This window comes from Chamaea fasciata, unplaced genomic scaffold, assembly GCF_029207755.1.
Source record: "Chamaea fasciata isolate MVZ Bird 193981 ecotype frontalis unplaced genomic scaffold, bChaFas1.0.hap1 SCAF_10, whole genome shotgun sequence".
NCBI classification, from domain to species: Eukaryota; Metazoa; Chordata; class Aves; order Passeriformes; family Sylviidae; genus Chamaea; species Chamaea fasciata.
This window is the reverse complement of record NW_027094095.1, coordinates 8,518,359-8,544,157: the sequence shown is the minus strand read 5'-3', so window position 1 is coordinate 8,544,157 and position 25,799 is coordinate 8,518,359. Positions and strand designations below refer to the sequence as shown.

Sequence of the window (25,799 nt, the reverse complement as noted above, 5' to 3'; positions counted from 1 at the left end):
ATCTGCTTGCTGAGAGCCTGTCCAGTTTCAGTTCTAGACTGAAAAGGCGGTGTCTTGCTTATTCCTGTACCTCTGGGTTCAGCCAACTTCCCTGGGAAAATGCCAGGCTGCTCCAGGGTGGCAGCCATGAACCTGCTCCACCCCGCCACCGAGGCTGCCAGGGAAGGATTGGTGTGACTGCCTTGACAGGCAGCAGCAGTGCAGAAATGAGCACCAGCTCAGCACAGCTTGACCAGAATATTTACATTTTATTAAATCTTTACAATCAGCAGTTATAATCAAGTACACAATTATGTACACGGATTATGTACATTTTAGCCCAGACTTTTACATCACAGTACATAGTTGCCCTTAGAAATATTGTGTACACTTATCACCAGAGAGTAAAACCCAACAATAGTGTTACAGCACCTGTTATTAGACATCTTCCATAAGAAAATATACGGCTGTAAATTGGTCTGGCTAAAAAAAAAAACAAACCAAAAATCTTATAAAATCTGAACATACAATTTTCATTCACAGAATGGTTTGTTTTTTATGTTCTGACTGATGCCTGTTGCATAAGATGTCCTGTTTTTCACCTCTCAACTCACACTCATTGGTGCCTACTCAGGGACACTGGCAGGAGGAAGAGAACCAGAGCTGGGCTCATTCTCAAACTTCATTAAGAAATAATAAATGTAAACAATTAAGAAGATTCCTCTAAGATCAAATGAGAAAATAACTGACTGATCTGAAATACATGGCATGGAGTAAGTGCTAGTTGCAGCAGTGATTCCTGAATTTTTCAGTGTTCAACACCATACAAAGAAATGTACAATGCTATACACAAAGGGTGATTCCTGATTAATATTCTGGGAGCAATATTCCATATGAAGGGAGCAGACTTCCAAACATTTGGGAAGAACGCTCTCTCCCCTTTCCAAAAGGGTTTTTCTTTTTGATGAATACATTCTTTTTGCTTTTTAAGATGATAGTAACAGAAAACTGAATTCTTTCCAGAATGATATGAACAGGTTAAACTAAAGCCTATGTCCTCATAAAGAAACACAAAGTGAAAATAACCTGAATAAAACTGTCCCCCCAATTTAATCCTCTTTTCCAAAAGGTCAACCTTGCCTGATTCAGTTCTGTAAACAAAGCTATGGCTCCTGTGATGGTTTCAAAGGTGAAGCACAACTAAACGAAACAAAAAGCACTCCAAAAGGAAGGACGCAACAGTTTTCTGAGGTAGGCCACCACCAAAATGCTGCCCCTAAATCCATGTGGAGTTTTGGGATCCCTGAAAGGTAATGCCTGCTGCTCTACTAACAGGTGGAGAAAGCAGTTACTGAAAATGAGCTGGTGATGGCAAAGAAAGTTAACCTTTTAATAAAATCCGACATCTACACCTAAATCTGCAAGTAAAAAAACCCCAAACCTTTAGCTGTTATATTGATAGTAATGACCAGAGGCTCTAGGATATAAAAATAACTCTATTTCCACTAAAAGAGCTACCAAGAAGATGATGTCCATGTCAAAAAGCATGGGAACAAAGCTGCTTCTTTTGTGGCACTGAGCACTGACAGATCAGCGGAATTCTCTGAGTGAAAACATTTGATCTGCACCTCATGGTTTGATCCTGCACTTGGCCACGTCCTGGTGCTCCCAGGGCCCCAAGGAACCAAGGACACTTACAAGACTCCCACGGTCAAATGCTTTCTATGAACTCATGTAACAAAAACCCACCAATAAAAACATTCCCAGCTGCTTCCAGTCCAAACCTCCAGACAGTTACTTGTGCAAAGGAATGACAACTCCATTTAAGAACTAATTTCTTTCAAAGGACACTTACTCACTATTCCTCCTCCAATTCGCTCCTACCCTGGTGATTTAAAGTTCTGGATGATACTTAGATGGACTGCCATGCTCTCAAAAGGTGCCTGTGCATTCTGAGACTTTTGAAAGCAAGTGTGGCTAAGTACATGGATTCAACATTGCCTGGGATTGTTCTGCTCACTGTACAGAGTATAAATACAGAGTATGGCTGTGCTAATTAACAGTTGCATATTCAGCACGTGTAATTTCACCAGCTAAATCAAAGGTGCAGTCCAGAGTGGGGCTTCCTGTTTATTTACTCCATTGCAATGATGAACATAAACCAGCATTTTTAGCCTGGTGCAGCATATAGGCAGTGTTCATTTAGTCTTTAATATAAAACCATTTTTTGAACCACAATTCACTAAAAGCAGTTTATATAAATCAAGTTAATTAGTTTTTGGCAGTTTCTTTGGACACAGTCAAAAAGCCTCTATGTTATTTAAACTTCCCCATTCTTACTTAAACATAATGGGGATAACAAATTCAGACTCCCACTTACCTGTAACAAACTCCAGAGCCTGGAATAACACCCCTGGACTGTGAACTATTGACCCAACAGCCAGAGTTGGTGCCCTTCCCCACTGGCCCTGGCCTCCCTGCCTGAAACACCACATACACGAGTTGCATATAAAAGGAACAATGAAGTCAAGCTATTGGCAGTCAAACTTGTAGAAAAAGGTTTTGTTACAGCTGATGGAGCTGTGTCCTTTCCGAGACTGTTTCAGATTTTGGGGCAGATAGGAATTTTTCCACCTGGGAGGCCAAGGGATACACCTGGGACTCAACACCTGCCTTGTCTGCTTCCCCTCAGCCTCCAGCAGGACCTTCCCACACCTTTTCCCGGTGGCCCCACTGATGGGACCTGCTCACACTCTGCCTTTGGTTTGTACAATTCCTCCAGCTGGAAGCAGAGCAGGAGGGGAACTCCCGTGTGGTTCCTCGTGGTAAGGGGTGCACGGAGCGATGAGCAGCACTGTGATATGTCAGACAAACCCAGACTGCTTCCAGCTGTGCAAACACCTGGAAACAATTCCCCTGCTGCTGTAAGGAAGGCTTTCAGCTGGGGAGGGCTGGGTGCCCCATCAGGAACCATTCCGTGGCCTGTCACCCCACCCTACTCAACTCCTGCTTGGCAGAGCCCCAGGAGTCCCCTCGGAGCCTGGAAGGCACGAGTCAGCTCGTCCCTGCCTGGGGAACAGCACCAGCCAGGGGGCCACACAAATGCTTTGATTGCACGTTCCCATTTTTAAACAGGAAAAATTAAAACATACAAAGAGCCTGTGCTGGAATTCTATGTGGTTTTCCAGGTGACAACCTGGCTGCTCATCCCAATACTGAATATGTTTTCTTGGATATCAGGGCCTCACTTCTACCCAAAGAGGTCTCCATTTGTTTATTAACAAATAAGTTACTATTACAAGTCATAGCTCATCCTTCTCCATCATTTCAAATGCTTCTATATCTTCATTCCAGTCTGCTAATATGGATTCCATAGGCTGGACTTTACTATCCCAGTGAGCTTTAGAGTTGGCCTCTGTCTGGGTGTTTTGTTCCTGAGGCTGGCTGTCCCCTGCTGTACATGCTGGCTCTGGAGCACTGGCCTCTGTGGGTCCAGGGGCGTGGGGATCCGGATCTGCCATGGAAACACCGGCACTGTCTGTGCTGGCAGGGGACAAAGGATCAGGGTCACCAACAGCAGAGCTTTCTCCTCTTCCTTCGGGCTCCTCACTGACTGCTCCAGCATCCTGAGATTCCGAAGGAGCTTCCTCAGAAGTTGGTTTGTGTGAATCATTTTCAGATGATTTCTGGTCCATATTCTCAATTTCCAAGTCTTTGAAAGGGAAGGAAAAAAAGGAAAAAAAAAAAGTTAAAACAACTGCAGGAATGCAACGTTTTATTATGTATTCCAAAAATCAAGGTCACTTCCCTTGGCCTTATTTCTTCAAGGAAGAGCAGACTTTCCAGTGATAGGAAAATTTAATGGTACTGAGGAATATATTTTACAGAGGGATAGGAGGAAGCCTTTTAAACACATTTTACATGAGGGCAAACAATACATTGAGGCTCATTTTGGTTCCTCAAACTTCAGGAGTGACTTATGGATCAGTGCCAGAGGTCAGTGCCTCCTTCAGCCTTAAGCAAATATCCACTGTGGGCACTGAACTTTAATGCTGGATTTTAAAGCACTCCCAGATCCACCAGGATCCCACATCTGAGCACATGGAGTTGGACAGAATTGCCCAAGTTTACTGAACTGTGCATTTGAGAGAGCCAGAGCCTCCCCACTCAAAGCAAGTAACACACGTCTCCCATGTCCCGGCTTAGCTCCCGACAAGTGCCCAACGGAGTCATGCAGATTTCTCTGGGTTTGATGTTCATGGCTATAAGCAGGACACTGACACTTCAAGATTTTTAGGGAATTTAACTGCACATGCCACTGTTGACATGGGATACTTACTGCTATCAATAATGTAGTTTGGAATCATTTTACCTTTAAAGATTGTTGCTGGGATTCCAAACGGAAGCACGAGGAGGGGGGAAGAAGCAGATATGGATTACAAACTCTCAAAGGCAGAGCTAACTTGTATTTAGCATTTCGTCAGAGCACTTAGCACAGTTATAAACAGGAGGGATTTGTAAGTTGGGAAGAAAAAAGAGAAGATTTTGGCACATCCCCTTTGCAAATAGGCTAATTTTCTAGAGACACTTGTTCTTACCTACATTTCTTGAACACAGCAGTGCTACAAGGAAGGCTTACAAGAGGAAAATCTTGATTTTTCTGCTGCATTCAAACATTTCAACTGGGAATATATTAGCTTGCAATTTTCTTGCATTATACAAGAACACCCACGAAACATCTGAGGTCAGCAGCCTTATTTCTCATGTTAACCACTTCTCCTTAGATAGGCAAAATAGTTCTAGCACTTGTCTCTCCTTCTGGGTCCGAGGAATGTCACCGGGGATCTTGGTGAGGGAGAGATGTTCACAATGTAGGGCACTGGAAACATGCTGTTCCTGATGCTACTTATAAGCAGCTGACGACAAAAAAGCGTTCGAAAGGAATCCAAACGGCTGGATTTTCTCATAAGCCAAAGTGACATTTAGGAACAGCATTTCTGGATGTTACCTCATAGAGGGAGTGGATATCAATGATATCTCTCAGATAATGGCTTGCTTAATAAAAAACTTATTTCAGTGTCAAACAGAAAACCACAGCACCTCTGGGCTGCAGTGCAAATCATTCCTGTCGATTTTCCACTGTGCCATGGCACAGATGGGAGCTGGATTTACATAATTCACCTCTAACCTTACCTCTGTCTTTTGCTTTATCAGAAAGGAGCACCTCCACAGCCTCATACTCCCGGATGGCGTCCAGGATGATGTTCCCTTCCTTGTTGAAGAGGAAGAGCATGGGAATGGTGATGTCATCTGTGTTCTTGCCATCCCCAGCCATTTGGAAGAGAGGGGCTGTGTCACTGCTGCTGCCCTCGTTGTCATCTAGGCAGAGCACACCACAGGAAGGGCAAACTTCCCATTAGACCAGCTGAACTTGGAGCCGCCTCCCCTGCCCAGTCACTTTACAGCAAACCCCAACCTGGTGTGTTTTCCTCCACTTTTCATTTCTATCCCCATTCTTGCTCAGCACTTAGTACTGACAGCACCCTGCAATCCATAAAGTAACAATTTTTAATCTACAAAAACACTGACAACCTCCCATGCCAACCTGTGTCTGCACAGAACCAGGCAAATCCCAAACATCTCTTCATCTGCTGAGAGCACAACTGCTGTGCTTCTCAGCTTAAAGCTCGTCAGCTCTCCTGTATCTTCAAATCTGTACAATTAGTTTACACAAATTAAGGACTCGGAATTGTATTTACCAATGACAATGCCTCCTATTGCTCCAGCTTTCTGAATGTTTCGTGCCTTTTCAGCGAACATGCACTGGCCTCTCTGCATCAAAGCAATTTTTTCTTTCACTGCCTCAGGATTAGTGATCTCTGAGCATCCATTATATGGCTTAATGGTTGCAACGAATCCTCTTGTCTGTTTGGAAAAAAAACCGAAAATAAAGAGAGAATTAGAGCACTATGGTCATGCTTGTAGAAGATTCCCAAGTATTTTTATTCCTTCAACCACTCTAATGCATTTAGTGTTGTCTTGTGTCAGTGCAGACAATGTGTGCCCTGGAATTGGAGTTCTAGAAGCAAATAATGACTAATAAAAACCTAATTCTCATAAGTGTGGTTTGTCTACACCTGGGAAGAGTTATGTCTGGAAATATTTCTCCTGTGAACTGCTGGTCTGGAACTCCTCTTTGGGGCTGCAATGTGGGTTTTCCTACTGCTTCCCATAGGGACCCCTGCCCCTGTGGTATTGCTCTCTTCCATCTACTCAGAGCCTGCTAGAAAAGCTTTCGTTAGAACAACTTGCTCTAACTCTAAAAAGCTTCTGCCAGCTCCTGGCTGATATGGGAGGGAAACTTCCCCTAAATCACATCTCCTTAGCTGTGCACTGCATACTGGATAAGCTTGCTTTGCAACTCACGCTGTGCATGTGTTTTAAATCCTAAACCATGGCTGCTGACTCAGGAGCAGAGCACAGACAGATAAGCCACTCATCCCCACAACTGTCACTGCTGTCATTGTCACCACTGGGCCCTGTTGTTTTAACCACTGTAATTACCTGATCACCTGGAGGATCAGCTGGATGCCTTCAAACAGCAGCAATATTGTAAACTAAGGCTTGTGCAACAGGGAAGGGAACAGACACACCCACACCTCACATACCCCTGCTTTGTGTTTGGACAAGTCCATCCCAAACTGTGCTGGCCCAGCAGTCAAGACCACCCTGCCAAAGAAGGGATGGGAAACAATCTGCACAGCACGAGGAGGGAGCTGCTGCTCTTTCTGCTGCTGGCTGGAGAGTTCAATCATTTCCTGCATGAACCGTAAGCCATCCTCAGCATCTAGGGAACTTGCTGCCTGCAGAGAAAAGAATCAATAAACAATTTTAGCTTAAATGTTTGAGGAACTTGAGGGAAAAGAAACTAAAGTTGTGTTTGCTTGGAGCACTGCTACAAAGACTTTAACACACAGGGTGGATGCTCACTTCCACTCATGCATCGTTGCACAAAATGTTTAGCACCCGTCCCACCCAGGAGACTGAAAATACACAAGTATATAGACCTCATAAAGAGATGGAAGGATCTCACACTGAAAGCAGTGTTTTCAGCCAAGATGCTGTTGGCTACATCACTTCAACGTTAGAAGCCTCCACCTAATCTAGTGGAAGACTAGTTATAAGTGTTGCTGAGACAAAATATTAACAAGCATCAGCCTGCCAAATATAGCTACAATATCCAGCTCATGTGCCTCCTTCCACAGGGTGGCTGTCCCTCCTAAAGCTCCAGGTGTCAAGTATCATTGCTAGGAGGACTTTGCTGAGAGTTCTAAAAAGGAAAATCCTGCCAGGTCATCTTACTTGCACTGCGTGCTGCACTAATTGTACTCGTCCATCTTTCAGATGGATCAAACTGACTCCCATCTTCTTCAGGATCTCCAAGTGCTCAGGATTACTGGCCATGAAATCTCTGGCTCTCAACGGCGGTTTTGGTCCACTTCCCAAACTCTCTTCTCTGCCAAAAGACATCAGAGATCAAAATTTTAAAAACCAGGTTACCCTTGAAACAAAACTCTAGTGTTATTCCTGCCATCACAAGATTAGAATTCTTGGTACACTGAGTGCAAGCTTCAGTGGAATGCAATTTCTCAATCAAGTTACCTTTTTTTAAAGTTGTCTATATTATCATTAATTTTATAGTGCAAAACCTCCCCCCAGTATTGATAATAAAACTGCCATATATTCTCTCTCATTTGCAAATGGTTTGCATTATTGCAACACTGACCAAAACCAGTTTGCCCCATACAGTTGCAACTCAGTTTTATTCATGAAGTACAAATATAGAAGAGGTGGTCAGGAGCACAAACTTTGTCAGCCTTAACACTGCCCTAAATTCCTCAAAACAGGTGCAGTTACGTGTGGTAGCACAGTTTCCTTACTACAAAGAAGACTTTCAGAGTTGCTCAGGAGACTGCAGAAATTTTACAAATCAGAGACACACACTTCCTGCAATACTCCAAGTGGGAGCTGCAGCCGAGGTATGCAGCTCACTCAGCTCCTTTTGCTTTCAAAGACTTGCTAATTCCTAATTCCAGTCAGAAACAAACTAAGTCTTTCTGGGGATGCCAAAGAAATCCAAAGTGATTTTTCCTGTGACCATGAATCATCCCTTTGGCCCATCCCAAAAGGACTGCCAGCTCCAGCACACCTCATGCTTCTCCTTCCCTGCAGAGCAGACCCTGTCCCACTCAGTCCTGTGCTCAGAAAAAGAGAGGAAATGTCCATCTTACGCTCTGGAAATGCCCCGGGGACAGCTCTTATCCACCACGTTCTTCAGAGGCTCACGGATGCTCTGGGCAAACATCGGGTCATTTGGGAAGAGGATCTGGGTGTTTGGACAGGTCCAGTCAAAGTTGCTGTCGTCCAGCTCTGTGTACTCTGTGCTCTAAAATGAAAGATACAGAGTAAAAAAAAATGCAGGTTATATTTTTACATAAAGAATATCAACAGATAAGCCTAACTTAAGTAATCTGTGTTCTGGGGACACGTAGCGGCTGAGTGCAGTAGGGGGGAGCCAGTGCACTGCAACCCCTTGGACAGACAAATACAACACCTATTCTAATTTCTAATTTACTAAATTTATATACAGCTTCTAGACTTTTTTTTTCTTTCTTCAGAAACAGCTAATCCTCTGCTGGCAGACACTACTTCTCAAGCCTGCTCATGACAAAGCCAGTGCCCTGTATTTTATGTGCTGGACAAGTAAAGGCAGTAGTTCTGGTTTCACCTGATACTGTCTTTACAGCAAGTGAACCAGCTGCAGGCTTTAGGTCATTCTTACTAAAAATGGCACATCTTTTCATGTGAACAAAAGATTCTCCTCCTCAGAAGCCACACAGACTTGCAAGTCTGGATGAGCAAGGATGAATCTCTATATAATTCAAACAATTTCTATTTTCAGGAAAGACAGCAGAGTGAACATCTGCACAAATTGCTGGTTTGTAACATGTGAAACCATGTGGAACACGTCTGGTGGTTTGGAGCCACATTCAGCATGTCCTTAGCTTAGCAAATAACTGGTTATAGATAACTGGCAAGCTCATTTTATAACCCATAAAAATTAATGTAGTATTTATCTACCTGAAAAGACTCACCCCTCCTGTTTGCAATGCATTGGCCAATGAAAAATCAAGTATTCAAAGGCCCCCTAAAACCCAAAACCTAAAGGGCTGTTACTAAGTCATGACCTTTCTTGTTTATGAGAGCAAATACAAACAGGATGTTGGGTTGATAGTACGAAGTATGTCTCTCACAGTTTGTTTTAATAGCACTGTATTTATGTTAAAAATCATTTACACATTCCATCTGTTCAGATAAAATTCCATGAAAGAGGAACACCCGAGGTCACAGCCTTTCAGCCACCTGACACCATTTTAAATGGGTTTTTCTTACCTGGATTATGCCCATTTGCAGCTTCGACTCAAAGAGCTTAAAAAACTGCATTTGAGCAATTTATTCTATCCTCTCTATTGGCCTTCCATTAACATTTGCAGTTTTCAAGAGAACAAACCAAGTTTGGCCAGCACTTAACACAGCACCAGCTGTGGGAACCCTGCCTGTCTTCAAATGTATTAAATTCCTGTATTTGGAACAAAAGTAACATAAAATGCTCCTTCCAACCTGCAGAAAACTTCTTGCTTAGTTCAGAAAACAGCCTCTGTTTCCAAAACTCCAAGAGGAAAGATAAATTCTCAGGGAAAGAGCATTTCAGAGAGGATGTGGGATTCCCACCCTGAAGGAACATTTAACACCAAACCCATGACCCACTGAAACACAACCAGTGTTCAACATTAAAATCAAATAACTAAACATTTATCACTGCTTAATGCTAAAGTCCATCAGACAGGGTGATTTTTCCAGGATACATGGCTTGACACACAATATAAGCTTTTTCCTCTGATCCAGGCATTGTTGTAAAACTCTTAGAAAATGTTAAAAATAGAGGCACAAATAAGGGAATTTGTGACCGTGATGTCTCACACACCATCTTCTCTTTATCTTCTTCCTTTTTCTTATTACCTTACAGATAAATTATGTCACCTTGTTGACCACAAGATTTACAAAAAAGTGAGGATTTATGATGCTTCACAGCACAGGTGTATTACTCCAGGTTATTTGGGAAGGTTATGTAATTTATAAACCCACAAGTGTTCTCATATTTATGCAATAGGTGCCTACTGCATAGACTAAAGTGATTAAACATTCCAAATCTGTCTGCAGCTGTATCTTGTCCAATTAACTCCCCAGCTGTCTCAAAAAAACCTCTCAAAATCTGTTCATATGCTAAAACAAACAAGAAAAATTTAGGTTTTAGAAAAAATAATAAAAAAATAAAGATGGAGACAAAAATATCCTACTTTATCTTCCAATTTATACAGAAGTGGGGATCAATTGTCTTTTTAAATCTTGCTAATAATTTCCTTCTTTTATCTCAAGGTTCAGCAGTGCAGAATCCAGTCATTATTCCTACTCTTGTGGCTGTTAATTTGATGAAATAGTGCCTATTAAACAACATGTTCAAACTGGTGCACTTTCTCAAACTATGATCTTTCCTGATTTTATTTCCATTTCCCCTTCAAAAAAAGGAAGTGTACCACAGCAACTGATTGAGACCGGAGCTGTTACATACTGTGTTTTTTTTCGAGATGGTTTGGTTTGTAGTGGAGAGCCAGAGTGGCAACAGATGAGCTTCTGTAGTGAAGATATAATCCTCAATGTCGAAAATCATGTCCTCCTTATCAGCAAACAGCAGGTACAGATATTTAAACATCTCGGCCAAGAAGAACGAGTCCATCCTGTGGAGAAAAAGGGGATGTCCTTTAGGGAGATCTCCTCAGTTCTAGAACATCAGTAAAAGAAATATTCCTAGTGCTCCATCTCTGAAGACTTCATGACTATTACTGCTGGACATAATTCCATTAGCATTCCTTCCAATTGGAAGAAGCTGTGTTTAGAGGGAAATGATTCAGCACATTCAGTACTGAAGAGCTTTACAGAAAAAAAAAATAAAATAAACCTCCAGACAAACTTACAGATTTGAAGTATGTTTAGTTTGAACATAATTCATCTATTGCTCTCAGACAAATGAAAAGTTATTAAATTAAAAATGTTCTTATAGAGCACCCTACAACCTTACTGAAACAGTTTACAGATTGTTTCAAGGCATTTACAGTTCAATATACTTACAAACAGGTAATTTAAGACTTGGTTAGACTAAAAACAGACAACTCCTCAAATATCAATTAATTCAATTACACAGGGAAATCTGATTTCTTCTGTATTTTTATATTTAAAAAAACAATTGTGCAAACTTTACCTGTCTTCATGACTTCCTGTCCGAACATCCTTCATCGCAGCAAACCCACAGGGAACTCTGGCATACTTGTTCAAGTTTTCAATGAGGGTTTTCCCTACTTCTAGGTAGTAAGGGTCTCCTGTAGCCTATGAAATAAAACCATTTTTTTTAAAATAACCATTACATCCTGTTTATATCCTAAATAGGATATAATTTAGGCTACAGTGCAGAAGTTAAGCTGGAGACATGCTACTCAATTCTGTCTTGAAATAAAATTCTAGCAACAAAATTCTAGGTGCAAGAAAAAATGCTCAAAGGTCAGAGAAATGAATGTGACTGTACCTTATACAAGAAGTAAGTGCTTTCAGCAAATTCAGGCCTCAGAGGATGCTGAGCCCAGTGAACTCTGAAGTCTGTTGTGAACGCCTGAGGATGAAAAAGAACAGACAAAAATAAATGCAGGAATGCAAACCAAACACATGTTTTTTGAATTCTATTTTAACTCTGATGTTAACTATGTTAATTTTTATAACTATGTATAACCAGCCTAGCTTTGATAAACACCATTTCTGCAAACATACCTACCACCTGACACCTCCAGTGAAGTCAAGTGTCACTGCACACTGACAGATGGTCAAGCAGCTGTTTCTAAATTAATACCACAGGCTAGAAGTCAGATATCTAACTTTATTCACTCTTAATGTGCACTGGGAAAAGCCACTTCTGTCATATATTCACTACTGTTTCATACTAAGGTTTAAACCATGTCTTTGCCCAGGGGATGGTCTGTTGGCTTAAATTACACTACCTGACCTTTTAAAGATTCCTTCATAAGTACAATACACAAAAAAACCCACCAAAAAAACCATAAAGAGCCAAATTACACTATTGTAAAAGCACTAAAAAAACCCAAAAATCATTCCACTGCTTAGCATTCTTTGCTCTCAATAACCACACTAGGTGAATGTGATGTTAAAATGTTCTCTAACAGAAATAAGCTTACACTAGAGGAAAGTCAAAATTAAACCTGGAGTCAGAAGCTTTCCAATATAATCTGGGTCATCACAGATTAAAGACATACTTCATCAGGTAAACAAGCTTTTCTGAGCACAATGGACTTGCTCAAAGACTTGCAGCATCTGCAGTAAGTTTGTGTGCTGACTTTCAAACACATTATACAGAATTTCAGAACATTCAGCTGTCAGACATGCACAACTGCAAATCACATAAGAATGTTGTGGAAATGAGAGGCTTTGATTTTAATAACACATATACCTGCTGGTTATTCAAATGGGCATCTGCAACTCCTCAAATTGAAGTAATAATCAGTTTAAACAATCAAAAATAGAATTTTTTGATTTACAAAATCAAAAAACTACTACCTTACCTCTGGAAGAAAGTTATGCTTTTTTATAACCTGATACAGCATCTCATGTGTTTCAATAGCAGGTCTAATATCACCCTTCAACACCTAAAATTAAAAATAAAAGTAACACTAGTTCACCAAGCACAGGAATAATACTCAAGGTTAAAAACACTCACAATGAGTTCATGTAAAGCTACAGAGCACTCACTACATACTGTAATTATTAATCCCTATCAGTGTAAGTCACAAATACTTCTTCAGAGATTTTTAAGCAAAATCAGTGAACTCATTATAATTACTGCCTATGTAGAACAAGGACCTCTGACATTACAGAGAACTGGGGTGAAAAGGTGATTTAGTTTATCTTAAAGATGTCAATGGCACACAAACTAGAAAATCAGTTACTAGTAGTAAGGCAGCTTAACTGGAGTATTTTCACGATATGAGTTTTCATGAGTATTGTATTTTCATTAGTATTTTCTGTGAAGGAAGCGAATTACACGAACATACTTTTCCTGATACTCAACATGGCCAGAAAAGCAGATTAACTTGCATCATAGCATTGAAATTACTGGAAGACTAAGTACAGAAATCCTGGAATCCCAGAATGGTTAAGGTTGGAAGGGACCTTAAAGCCCATCCAGTGCCACTCCTGCCATGGGCAGGGACACCTTCCACTGTCCCAGGCTGCTCCAAGCCCTGAACAGCATGGCCTTGGACACTTCCAGGGATGTTCCCTCAGTACTTCTGAAAATCAAATTACTAAGCTTGACTTGAAAATCATATATCCAACCCAGTTAATAATTTCCTTGTTATTAAAACCATCCCTACATGGGTTTTACACCTTACCTGCAATCCAGGGAAGAAAGCAAGCAGAGAATCCATCCAAGTCCGAGCATTTAGCATTGGTTTATGAATGTGAACATCAAGGAGAAGAGGTGGCTGGCTGATGTATCTCATTATGGCATCATAGTGCTGCCAAACATCCGGAAAAGCAGGAGTTTTGTGTATCAATTCATTCCCCAAAAGAGAGACGGATCACCAGACTGGCATAGTATTTGAATGGAAAAGCCAGTACTACATTCCCAATCATTACTACATTTGGCAGTGCCACTCATCTCTAGTTTTGCAAACTAAAACCAAGTGTAGTAAATACTGAAAAGCTCCACAGTATTACACTTGCAAAACTTACCACATTTCCAAGGAATACACATACACAAAAGTATATCCAGCAGCCATGTGATAAACCAGGAACTATCACAGTTAAGGAACATTTGTTTTGGCTGAATTTTAAAGCACGCTCCAAAGAAAACTGAAATTGCTTTCTCTGAACAACAGAATTCCAAAGCATATGGATCTCAGGAGGAAAAGGAGGTTAAAAAACCCAAACCAAGCAGCTGGACCAGATGGCTTGGAAGAACTTTTAAACCTACAAGGTCACTTGCCACACTGCTGACTTCCAATCCCAAACTTTGTTTTCAGAAGGTGCAATGCTGAGCACATGAGCCAAACTGACAGGAAATACTTAAGAGATATAGCTTAAGGAAAATGCAACACTGGGGGGCTGCCCCTTAATACCATGAAATCATCATTACACCTAAAATGTTACAACAAGCCTTTAACTATGGAATTATTCCACTTCTAATAAAAAAAATCATGCTATATGATATAAAATCATTTTATGATCTAAGATTTTTAATGGGTATTGCTATTTTCAAAAGAAATAATGCTTTTATGAAAGAATTATGATGCTGACCAAGTTGCTCAGTAATCTATGAATTAAAAAAAAAAAAAAATATCTAAGTGTGGTTTTCAGTTTGTACACATAAATGTATCCTGAGCCTGAGGATCTGCAGTGCAAAGCAAGATCCACACTTAGATTTTTTTGTTGCTCCAGGACAGAATGAAATTGTACAATGGGTTGGAAGAAAAGGCCCTTACGTTCTATTACAGAAACGGTATTGCACTCTCCCAGATGATCTGGAAATATAGCTTCTTCAACACTGGGAGCATGGATAAAGGCCTAGAAGGTTCTGATTTTTACTGGATGGGGTTAGAACTGCTCAGGTGACAGCTAATCACCCAAGATTAACAAAAACCCTCAGTAAAAAGAGCTGGCACTAAACACAGCAGAAGTCACAGAAATTCTGCTAAAGATCCCTTCTCAGTCTAACAGCTGACAACACAATTACTCTGAAATTTGTATTGCAGAAGGCACAAACCTGAGCAAGGTGTTAACTTACCGTGTTAAATCTTTCCAGGAAACTGTCATCTCCCAGCAAGACATAGGCTTTTAATAAATATTCATAGTATGAATCTATTCCTGCTCCAACTCCACTATCTAGGAGAAAATAAAAAGATGAGTTTACTCTAAGTAGTGACATGGCTATTTTCCACATTTTCCCACTTTGATTTTGAAGGCTCTTCCAGTGAAAGGAAAAGGCTCCTTTCACTGGAATTAAGGCACAGATGGAAGCAGAGATACAATAGTGTGTGTCTATGCCAAAGGCTTTGCACTACCAGTGCACATAATAATATGGACAGGCATGCCTTGGAGACACTTATTTCACAGGACATCACTTCTCCCATCCTATCTATATTTTTCCTATGTATTTATAGCAAAGTCTCTGAAAATTCATCCCAAGGCATTTCCCTCTCGGTGTTAAAGAGGATCAGAGAACACTTTGCCATGAATAACACCAGTTTCTCTAGAAGAGAGGGCTTTGCTCTCTCAGAGCAGAGCCAGGCTTTGAGGCAGCAGGTTTCTCCACCGCCTATGCCATTAATATCTTCCCAGAGTGCAGGTGAGCATGCTGGGGTGTGTGAGATCTCCCTGCCTGTGGCTCAGCCCCACCTTTGCGGACCCAGTCTCCAGTGTGGATGTTAATGGTGACCCCCACTAAGTTGCTGCTGCGCTGCCTCTTTTCCCAGATGAAATCCAGCGCCTTCCGGGCGTATTCCTGCAACAACAACAGGGAATCAGGGAAACAGACACCAACCTCTGCCATCCTTTTGGATATTTCAATTAAGGTGTTAGGAAAGGAATAGGATGTTTCACGTCTAACAATTTCAGAACTCCTTTTAATCTTTAGAATATTTATCTTGTTTACTTCTGTATTACTCTAACTACTTTCAATCAAAATTATTTCCTGTGATTTAAAAAATGATTAAAAAAAAATCAAACCTTAGACGAAAGCCCACGAACACTACAAATCTCAACATACACAAATGTTTTTGGGCAGCACAGGTAAGATATCCATTTCATGAACTGTTTTTCCAAAAGTACATGATGTAAAGAGAATGCTAAAGACCTAAGGTAAAAAAAAAAAAAAAGTACTGTGGAAAGCAAACCTCAAATATAGATGTTCCTGTGAATCTACTTAAAGCTGCAAACTCAAGGATCAAGGTACCAGCACAAGCTGTACAGGTGTCAGTTTCTGTTCCTGTTCGTGCCTCTGGATGTCTTACTCCAAATTTTAAGTTAACCTAGAGAAAAATATTAACATCTTTATTTTTCCTAGCTGAAAGAATTTACACTCCTATAATTGTATAGCAAGTATAAAATCTATGCTGTTTCTAAAGACAAGAAAAAACAGATTCCTTTGGTTTTGCTCTGCCAACTTAGACATGCACAGAGAACTATCCATGAATACTCTAAATCTAAACCCCCCCAAACAAGAACCTGTTGCCTGGTTCACTAGACATTCGAATAAGAAAACACACTCTGAAAATCTAATCCAAGCAGTTTTTTTTTTAGCAACAAATCAGGCAGAACATCACAAGTGCTCCTGGAAATTCAGTTTTGTAAATATCCCACTACTTCTGGCTCCTGACAGTACCTGTAATTTTATTATTAGCTTTTGATTTTCTGTCCACTTAATAAATACAGACATGATTCTAGAAACAGATACAAAATCAAAACAACAGAAGTCTTGATTACAGCTGTAATCCTGCATAACAGAAACAGAACTTACTCTTGGATAAGGGAGACCACTAGTGGTGTTAAAAGCAGGTAAAAGCTTGTAGCCCAGTTCCTTTGCCATGTGCAGGAGTTCACCATTGTACCACTGCATATATTCACCTTTTTCTTTCAGCATAATTGCCACTGAGTGCCCACCTAGGAGACCTCTAAACACAAGAGAAATTATCCACATCTCAAAAGGTATGTTAATCTGAACAGCAAGGACAACTCTGTACAATTTAGATGACGTGTACATAACTCTGGCCCTGGTTTTCAGACTCCAGATGCAATTCCCATTTTAATCAAGGTTAGCTACCAGTATTTTGAAGCAATTCTTCTTGCTTATCATTTGAATGATTGATTCATCAATATTAGACAGGAATAGAAACCAAGACCTCTAAAATGGCAGATAATCACTTTAAATTACATGCTCTGATCCTGCATTGAGCCCCAGAGGTCCCTTCCAAGCTGAAACAATCTATGATCCCAAGTATCAAAATCTGGTAAATCAAGTATTGAACAGAGCCATTTGCAAGCCTGTTTCTCTGAAGCAAACCCACTGCTCCCTCAGCATGCACATGGGGTCCTTAATCAGCAAAGCTGGTTTTTAACCACTGCAGCAGCGAGTTTGGGGACAGCTTGATCCAGTACTACTCCAGCAAGTCCTGCCTTGCCTTTTTAAACCTCTCTCAGGTGAACTGACAAAGGCACAACTGTTTTAAATAGGTGGAACAGCAGAGAAAGGTGTCTTAAAGACACTGACTAAAATCCACATTTTTAGAAGTTTTGGAAACAAAAGTTACTCACCCAAGGACTCTTATGTTGGTTTCAAAGACAGATACAACTATGTCATTATCTAAATTAACATCCTTTATTACTTTTTTTACAGCCTCTTCAAACTCTTTGGTTTTATTTAACACCTGGAATACAACAGTGAGCAGGTGTTCAGTTCCAGTACAGCTAATGCAGTCACAGTGTATTTGTATACAGGATATTTCAGTGCACACACAGTTACCCAAGAAATACATACATACAATTAAAACCACATATACATCAGTGGTTATTAAGAGTTGCCCACCACTAATTGATCCTCTTGCTTTAGACTATAAAGGAAAGCAAACTCTTTTGTGTTCAGAGCCAAAAAAAAGGCAATATAAAAAAGTATCAATGAAATGTCAAGGAAATGCTGTAGTTTTATTACAACCAACTCCAAACTCCATCCCCACAGCAATTCAAAGTTCCCACAAGCAAAAGTCACTTCAAACAGAGCCAGAGATCAACGGTCATGAAAAAGAATTCTAAAAATAAGTCTGAGCATCAGAAGACAATCTCTTTGTTTTATCAAAGCTTATCAACAGATTAAACTTACCACAAGAGTGTCCAAGGTATCAATTAAGGTCAGTGAAAACCTATGAAAGAAAATTTAAAACAGATTTACTATAGATCTGTATGTGTAGGAATTAAGTGATTTTTAATAGTAATTGATACCAGGGAACATACTAAATTCTCAGACCACCAGCTGCAAAAAATTAGTTGTACTCAACATGTTTAGTATCAAAACCTGTTTTTCAGTTTCGCTCCTTTGCTAGTGACCAGAATAGGAGCTGACAAAGAAGCTATGATTACACATACATTTATTTACTGCAAAGCTTTCTAACTTCTGGTAAGCAAATTTAATTTTTATTTCTTGTCTCCAATCAAATCTATTAAGAAACCCAACATAAAAGTTTAAGTCTTTTTCTGGCCTCTGTTTCATTTGTTTTTTTTAAAAAAAGGAAAAATGTTGAGATCAAAAGCCATTCCAAGCTAAATTTCTCCTACCAGAAACTGTTCCAACACTAGCAAGTGGTAGGCTTAAAATAAAGAACTATTTTAGCAGTGTCCAAGGCCAGGCTGGACAGGGCTTGGAGCAGCCTGGGCTAGTGGAAGGTGTCCCTGCCCATGGCAGGGGGTGGCACTGGATGGGCTTTAAGGTCCCTTCCAACCCAAACCAGGTTGGGATTCTGTGATTATTCCATGAAAAGAGAGCATCAAGTCAGCCCCACACTTTATTAAACAGGATCAAGGGTTTTCTCCAGGGCTGTTCCAGTGCATCACAAGCTGAGGGGACCTTTCCCCATCCCAGGAATTATATCTATAATTGTATCTTAAATATGTCTAATTCCCATAACTTAGCTCCTATGCTAAGACACACTCACAACATAGAATTAATAGAATTTCTAGAACGTGGTGTTAAAACTGAACACTTTGGAACAGTTAAAACTACTTACTGAGGAGCACACACCAAGGATTTCAGTAAGTGTCCAATGTTTGAAACCTTGTAGACAACATGTGACAACCAAAATTCTAATTAACCGTTCTTATATTGTAATTCTCTTTAATTTGTAAAGCCATAAGGGCATTCTGTGAGTGCTGTTTTACAGGAGATAGAGATTAACTAACGACTATGCACAACTGCCTAAGAAATCCACAACTTTTTCTGTACAAAAGGAGGGAAATGATGCATTTCACATCTATGTGGAAGGCTCCTAAGTTCTCCAGGAAAACAGAAGTGACCCAGCTGCCTCACCCTGTCATTTTGTGATTGCAAAGACTGGCAGAGAACACCACTGATGAGACAGCTGGCAAAAAAAAACATTAGATAAGAAATCTGCTACATAATAATGTAACTAATTGTAAGGTACAGAATAACGCCCGTATACAGAGAAAAAATACACACATACAATAATTTAATGCATCTAAGGGACTGAAAGGTATTTTTACTCAAATGCTAGTATGTTACTTTTAGAAAAGGTCATTAAAAAGAATGCATGACCAGGACTAAAAATACATTTTCTTGACACTTTTCATCTGCTTTACCTTTGAATACCTCCAAGGTAGCAGGATTATGAGGAAATCCTTAAACTAAAGAACATTTGTACACAACAAAACATAGCCAAAATAATATCTTCAGTATCCTGGAGACAATTAGAAGCCGTGTTTAAGAAAAGGGTTTCAGCTTTGATTAACACTACTGTGCTCAGTAACATTAAACAGTGATATTAAAAAAAATCAGCTATTTGCTGTTAAAGAACTTGATCTATAAACTGCACATATTCAAAGGTATCAATTACAAACACATTTAGAGCCGGTCAACTTTGCCTTTGATTATTTCATTTAACATGGAAAAAAACCCAGACCTTAAATCTATATTTTGCTAGCCAAAGGATCAGTATTTTGTACTATCAGCTCCCTTAAAAGAAAGAACAGAAAATATTTCCATGTCCAAAATAATGTTTTATACTTTGGCAAAGGCCTTGGGCTATCGTATACATGATAAGCATTTGACTGCTTGTTTTCAGAAAACTTTCTACTTAAAAAAAGCACTTTAAATATCCCTTCTTAGGCCAGCATCATGGATAAGAGATTATTGTTCTGTTCAGCTGATCATTAACCCTTACAACCTCCACTACTAACGTATGTCAGCCCACATTTGGAAGGTTTTCCTATGGAAAATATCTGGAGAATGGTTAAAAAAATTATCTTTGGATCTCATTCACTGGTAAATTCTTTTCTTCAGATTAAAGTACAATTTCACATCAGTTAACTTCATAATAATAAAAATACTTCTTAAAAGTGTAAGTTTCTGGCCATAACAACTGAACAAACAAATTTTATGGGCTGCCAATTGTCCTTCTATTCCTAGATGTTTACAGTGACCATTTCAGACACTAACTTTCCCAAGGCATCATCCACATCCCCTCGACTCGGCTCCTGACCCCGCACTCGTCCACGACAAGTTAGTGGCATGAGTTCATCAGCTGGGTACGCGTGCTCCTGTTGGGAACAAAACAGGGGAGTCAGTCACAGTGCTCACAGCCACTCCTGGGAGCATGTCAAAGGAATCCTCATCATCCTGCTCTTCAGAAAAGCTGCATGGCCAGCACAGAGCCTTACAGGTGGGAAGGGAGTTCATCTTGTCCAAGCCCTCGGCTCGAGCAGGGCCACCCAGACCCCGCTGCCCAGAACCATGTCCAGACAACTCCTGAGCATCTCCAAGGAGGGAGAGAGACTCCCTGGCCTCTCTGGGTACCCTGTGCCACTACCTGGTCAACTCCACAGTGGAAAAGTGTTTCCTCATGTTCAGAGGGAACCTTCCATGGTCCAGTTTGTGCCCATTTCCTCTGAGCACCACTGAGAAGAGTCCGGCTCTGTCTTTTTGACAGCCTCCCTTGTTAAATTCCCTGAAGCTTTTCCCTTCTCCAGGCTGAACAGCCCCAGCTCCCCCAGCCTTTCTTTACAGAAAGGATGCTCCAGCCTTTCCATCACCCTGATGGCCCTACACTGGACTCTGCACAGTGCACTCACCTGGCTGAGGGTGACAGTCAGGGACAGGGAAGAGAACTCAGAAGTTTAAAGAAAAACCTGGTGAATTACTACCTAAGACATAAAAGATAACATTCACCAAAAAAAACCTAACAAAATTGAGCCTTTTAGGAATATAACTGACACTAATATAACAAATATAACACTGATATCAATGACAATGAATCTTAAATATATCTAACTCCATGAACGCTGAACTGTCTCCTTTAGAAGCTGAACACAAGTGGTGTGGGATGGAGCTTTTCTCTTGGTTTCAGCAGGAAACTGGCTGCTCTACTGAGGTCTCCAGTTTGACTTGTAGTGGGGAACTAACACGTCGCAGCATAAAAAACTTCAATTGCTGTACTGAAACTGCAAGTAAACACAGTCAAAATCTTTCCAAATATATGGTACAAAAATAATCTGTATTCAAGCATGAAATAAAAAAGGAACATTCCTCTATAAATAAACAGCTCTTAGAGCAACTTCTTTTGAAACTGATGGTTTGTTTCCCTGTATACCACCCTCCTGAGTGTTTTGGTCTTTGCTCAACTCTTTGTTCTCCTCAACTTTAACTACAAAAGGCAGAATCTAGATCATTTTAATACAGCTCAGATGTTTCTAAATATCTCTGCAAAGTATTCAGAAAAACAGATTAAAGAAGTACACAACAAAAGTAATGTCAAAACTGAGATCTCTGGCTTAAATTTTGGATAAGAGAAGTGATAAAAAAATCTGGAAAAATAAACTTTTAGCTTTACAAATAAAGAACTAGAAACATTTTGAAAAATAAAAGTTCACTAATTCTCTGCCTGTGGCAGAGAATAAGCAGCTATTGGATTGAGTTATTTCCCAACATGTCACTGGCCTCAAGTGACTGACATTTTCACATGTTCTGACAGCCAAGAAGAAAAATATCCCCATTATTATAAAAGTTGTTGAAGGACTGAAAAGAACCAGCAGCTTTTTCTCAAAGCTTCTGTTAACAACTAAAAAAAGAAATTTTTTTTAAAAAAGCAAGGGAGTTTCCCTTGCAATCAAACATGAATTTTCGGTCTTCTAAATACACAGGTCTAAAATATGTATTAATAGAAACAGAAAATCAAAACTTTTCAGCTGGCTGTTTCAGAAACACCTGCAAAAATACTTCATTCTCCTGCTGTCAGAATCAAGTCTGATACTCTAATCTTTTCTTCAGCTTTAAAAAAACAAGTCACATTTCTCTGTTTGTTTAGTATTTCAGCATACGTGGCAAATAAATATCCTTTTGGCTTCAAAGTTTCCTGGATAGCTGAAGTTTCTCCTCTCCTTCAAACAGAATTTTCTTGCTTCAGATGTGGCAAGACCCCTACCAGTTGCCAATTTATCACACAATGAACAGTTGAAGCATAGATCCTTGCAATATTTTATCCAATTTTACCAAATACTTAAGTTTTCCATTGAGGAAACCCAAGCCAAGTGTTTTTCATGGAACCAGATTACAAAAATTATGACCAAAAAGCCTGGTGCTGAACTGCTAAAGGTTTCAAAAGTACAGAGCTTAAGTTAAAAGGAGAAACTGCATCCTTTTGAAAATCCTCTTGCTTGGCTTTCTGTCCACTCTACAGTCCTGTATCTCTCCCGTGCTGTATAAAGTTTTAACTCCTTAGATTTTAAGCTTGAATTACATATCAAAGTTGAAACCATACCACAGAACCTGGGACATGTGGCAAGATGCTGCCAGGAGACAGCAGCATGTGCTGCAGGAACTGATGCAACTTGAGAGTGGTTTCTGCAACAGCCACAAAGAATGTGCAAGAACATCCATATAAATCCAGTAAGAATTAATCTTTTATATTTATCTTAGTCACATCCACACTTTCTCCTCAGAAGTGTATTACTTATAGAATATCTGAAAGTAATTATTACTTGAGGAGGTCCACTCCAAGTAACAATTTATTGTTTTTTAATAAACTGAGCCAGAGCAGAGTGTGTGGAATGGCTCAGAGATTCAGAATGGGGGCACAGGAATCACAAGTCAGAGCAAAAGAAACCACAGCCAGCAGGGCCTATGGTCATATGACAGTCACATCCTGGGCACAGCCTGGAATGCCTGCACATGGCACCAGATCTCCTTTCTCTTCCACAAACAGTTTGTAGAAGAGCACCCAAACTGCTTCTGACATGGCTTACCATTGAAGAGACATTAAATGACATTTTCACCTACAAAATATATAAGATCAATTTGTGCTCTCCAGAATCTGATTCCGACAGACAGCTCTTCTCAAGCCTCCTTTTCCTGGAATTTCAAACCAAATACTTTCCTGTTGATAGCCTGACATGAGATAAACTGGTTTGGGAAAGATCAGGCAAGGATTACAAGAGTTACCACACGCAATTCTTAGTTACCACTCTTAAAGCCATCACAACCCTCTTGAAAGTAATATTTGTTAAAGTCTTTTTAAAGGCTTTACAGGTGCTGTTATTTATTTTAGCTGTTTTCACCCCTCCTTCCCAGATATTTCTATAGAATGGCATGGACTGTAGGTTGCTTTCTCCCCCAGGTTAGCAACAACTCCTCTGAAAAACAACAAGCAAGTATTTGACTTACCATATAATTGCTATATGCATGATCAAACATTTCAAGCACTTGATTTCTAAGAAAGAAAGAAAAAAAAAAGCATTAGTGGTCTGTCTCCTAATGGCCTTTAATACACTATCTTACATGTATCACACTTTAATATCGATCAGACACAGGTCTTCTACTAACACACCTCACTCAAGTAAGTGAAATATAGAATAATTTTTTTCTTGATTCAGCTACTCTTATCCACTCCAGAAAGGAAAGACTCTTTCTTCACCTAACATGAGATTATTTGGGGATCTCTTGGCAAGGAAATACTAAAGAAAACCCCTACATTTATTTCATATGTTTGAAAGGACAAAAATGCTTCTATATATAAAAACTCCCAAAAAACCATACTGTTTTTTCTAAGACACAGCACTACTTCTGATCACTCCTAACTGTTTCACCAAGGAGCCCTGCAAGGAAAAAAGGATGCTAATTTCTCCCATCACCATAATTCACAATCTCTGCTGATAAGACTGAACATAAAAGAGCCAAGAACACCACAATTATATTGTAAATATCCAATTTAGTTCAATGACCTGGAAATTCAAGAAGTAGTTTTAACTCATCAAGTGGATTAAGGCATCAAAAGAGCAGAGGATGGTGCTTTCCCCAGGTGCCTCTCAGGCTGCAGCAGGCAAAACCCCAGATAAATACACAAAGCTCCTGGGTGATGCAGCACCCAGAAAATCGCTTAAAACTTACATTTACAGAAAACCACAAACCATGGCAGGACACGGCCTGCACATGCCTGGGGCATCAAATGGTATTTTAAGTGCAGTGCAAAAAAATTTAAAACAAATTGGGGAATGAAATTTCAACTCCTTGTGTAGCCTCATGAGAGAACATATAAAAGACTGCACACACAAATTATCCTGAGAAGCCAAGATGGAAAACCCCAGTGACTGTAAACACTGGAGTTAAATATCAACTTATACCCGACAGCTGAACTTGCTGGTCTTGAAGGCCTTTTCCAACCTTAACAACTTTGGGGCTAACAACTGTGAGAGTATCCACACTCTTCCTCCAGCAGACTTTTTGCATTATTTTCTGTACAACTGACCAGTGGCTGGGAAGAGGACGGTGAAACTGCCCCAGTAACATACTAAGATAAACTACTCCTGATTGTAAATTTGCTTTTTAAAAAATCCCACTCCATGCAGGCAAATGTATTTCCACCTACGTTGTCATATTTACCCTTATACTGAAAACTACAAAAAAAGAATCAGCCTCCTCTATCTGCATGCACGGGGGACCGAAGCAGTTTAGGTTACCTACAGGAACCAGGCAAACACACGTAAACATTTACCTTTTTTATGACTCCCGCACTCTCCCAGAGGCACGGCCATAATTCAGCGAGTGGGGATTTAGACTTACCTTTGATCACTTTCACCCCGAGCTGCACGCAAGCCCTGGCTGCAACCTCCAAGGCGAGCTCCCCAGCACCGGCGAGCTCCAAGCTCACACAGCACATGGCTCGACCCCACAGCGCAGAAGGGCCGCGTGTCCCCAGGAGCCGGGTGACCTGGCCCAGCACACCCGCCAGGCTCCGGCACACGCAGCCCCCACACGGCTGGGCACGGGTGCCACGCGTCCCCGGGAGTGTTCGGGGGACAGGGGACGACGTCCCGAAGCTCCGCACCGCAGCCGCCCAGCCCAGCCCAGCCCCGGGGGCAGCGCACAGCCCCTGCCCGGCACGGCGGGGCCCGGCCCGCCGTCCGTCCGTCCGTCCCTCCCTCCGGCCGTCCCCTGCTCACCCCAGCCGGCGCTTCTCCTCCCTGCTCATGGCCCCGGCGCCCGGGGCGGCCGCCAGCACGGAGGAGGCGGAGAGCAGGCCAAGGGCCAGGAGCTTCCAGGGCCTCCTCCAGCGGGGCCCCCGCTCCCCGGCGCGGCAGCGCGGAGCTCCGCTGAGGGCCATGGCGGCCGGCCGGGTGCCCGCTAGTCCCGCTGCGGGCCCATGGCCGTTCCCGCGGCTCCCGGGGCAGGAAGGGCCCGGCCCGGCCCCTCCGCGCGCGCCCGCGGGGGCGTAGCCAAGGAAACGGCCTCGCGCCGCCGCCGCTTCCGGCACCGCCCACCCGGCGCGCGCCGCCGGGCCAATGGGGGAGCGCGGCGCGGGGGTCACGTGCGCCGGCAGGGGACGCGTAACGAAAGGGTCGACGTGGACAAAGGGGACGAACTACAGCTC

The 25,799-nt window shown here is 41.2% G+C and overlaps 1 protein-coding gene across 2 annotated transcripts; it reads right to left on the bottom strand.

Moving 5' to 3' along the window:
* Positions 1 to 228: 228 nt before the first annotated feature.
* EDEM3 (ER degradation enhancing alpha-mannosidase like protein 3) lies at positions 229 to 25,628 on the bottom strand. 2 transcript variants are annotated; one of them, XM_066192209.1, is made up of 21 exons: positions 25,372 to 25,628; positions 23,597 to 23,642; positions 20,378 to 20,478; positions 18,032 to 18,071; positions 17,470 to 17,582; positions 16,676 to 16,829; positions 16,053 to 16,187; positions 15,556 to 15,661; positions 14,945 to 15,042; positions 13,551 to 13,676; positions 12,723 to 12,806; positions 11,678 to 11,761; positions 11,357 to 11,481; positions 10,670 to 10,835; positions 8,271 to 8,425; positions 7,342 to 7,495; positions 6,648 to 6,842; positions 5,739 to 5,904; positions 5,173 to 5,358; positions 4,319 to 4,366; positions 229 to 3,691 (listed from the first exon to the last, which is right to left on the bottom strand). In XM_066192209.1, exons 1-21 carry the CDS (start codon positions 25,530 to 25,532, stop codon positions 3,282 to 3,284), a joined length of 2,853 nt encoding a protein of 950 aa, XP_066048306.1. In that variant the 5' UTR covers positions 25,533 to 25,628; the 3' UTR covers positions 229 to 3,281. The 2 variants fall into 2 exon arrangements, with proteins under 2 accessions (XP_066048306.1, XP_066048307.1); XM_066192210.1 differs by lacking the exon at positions 4,319 to 4,366 and having other exon boundaries at positions 25,372 to 25,627.
* Positions 25,629 to 25,799: the final 171 nt, after the last annotated feature.

What these genes read in the sequence shown, in the direction of transcription:
- EDEM3 (XM_066192209.1), bottom strand. Translation starts at nt 25,532, where the DNA reads ATGGCCCTCAGCGGAGCTCCGCGCTGCCGCGCCGGGGAGCGGGGGCCC. An exon ending in ATGCATATAGCAATTATATG is followed by an intron (nt 20,479 to 23,596) that starts GTAAGTCAAATA and finishes TGTTCCCAACAG; the next exon opens with GAGCACGCGTACCCAGCTGA. An exon ending in CCCCGGGGCATTTCCAGAGC is followed by an intron (nt 7,496 to 8,270) that starts GTAAGATGGACA and finishes GTCTTTTGGCAG; the next exon opens with AGAAGAGAGTTTGGGAAGTG.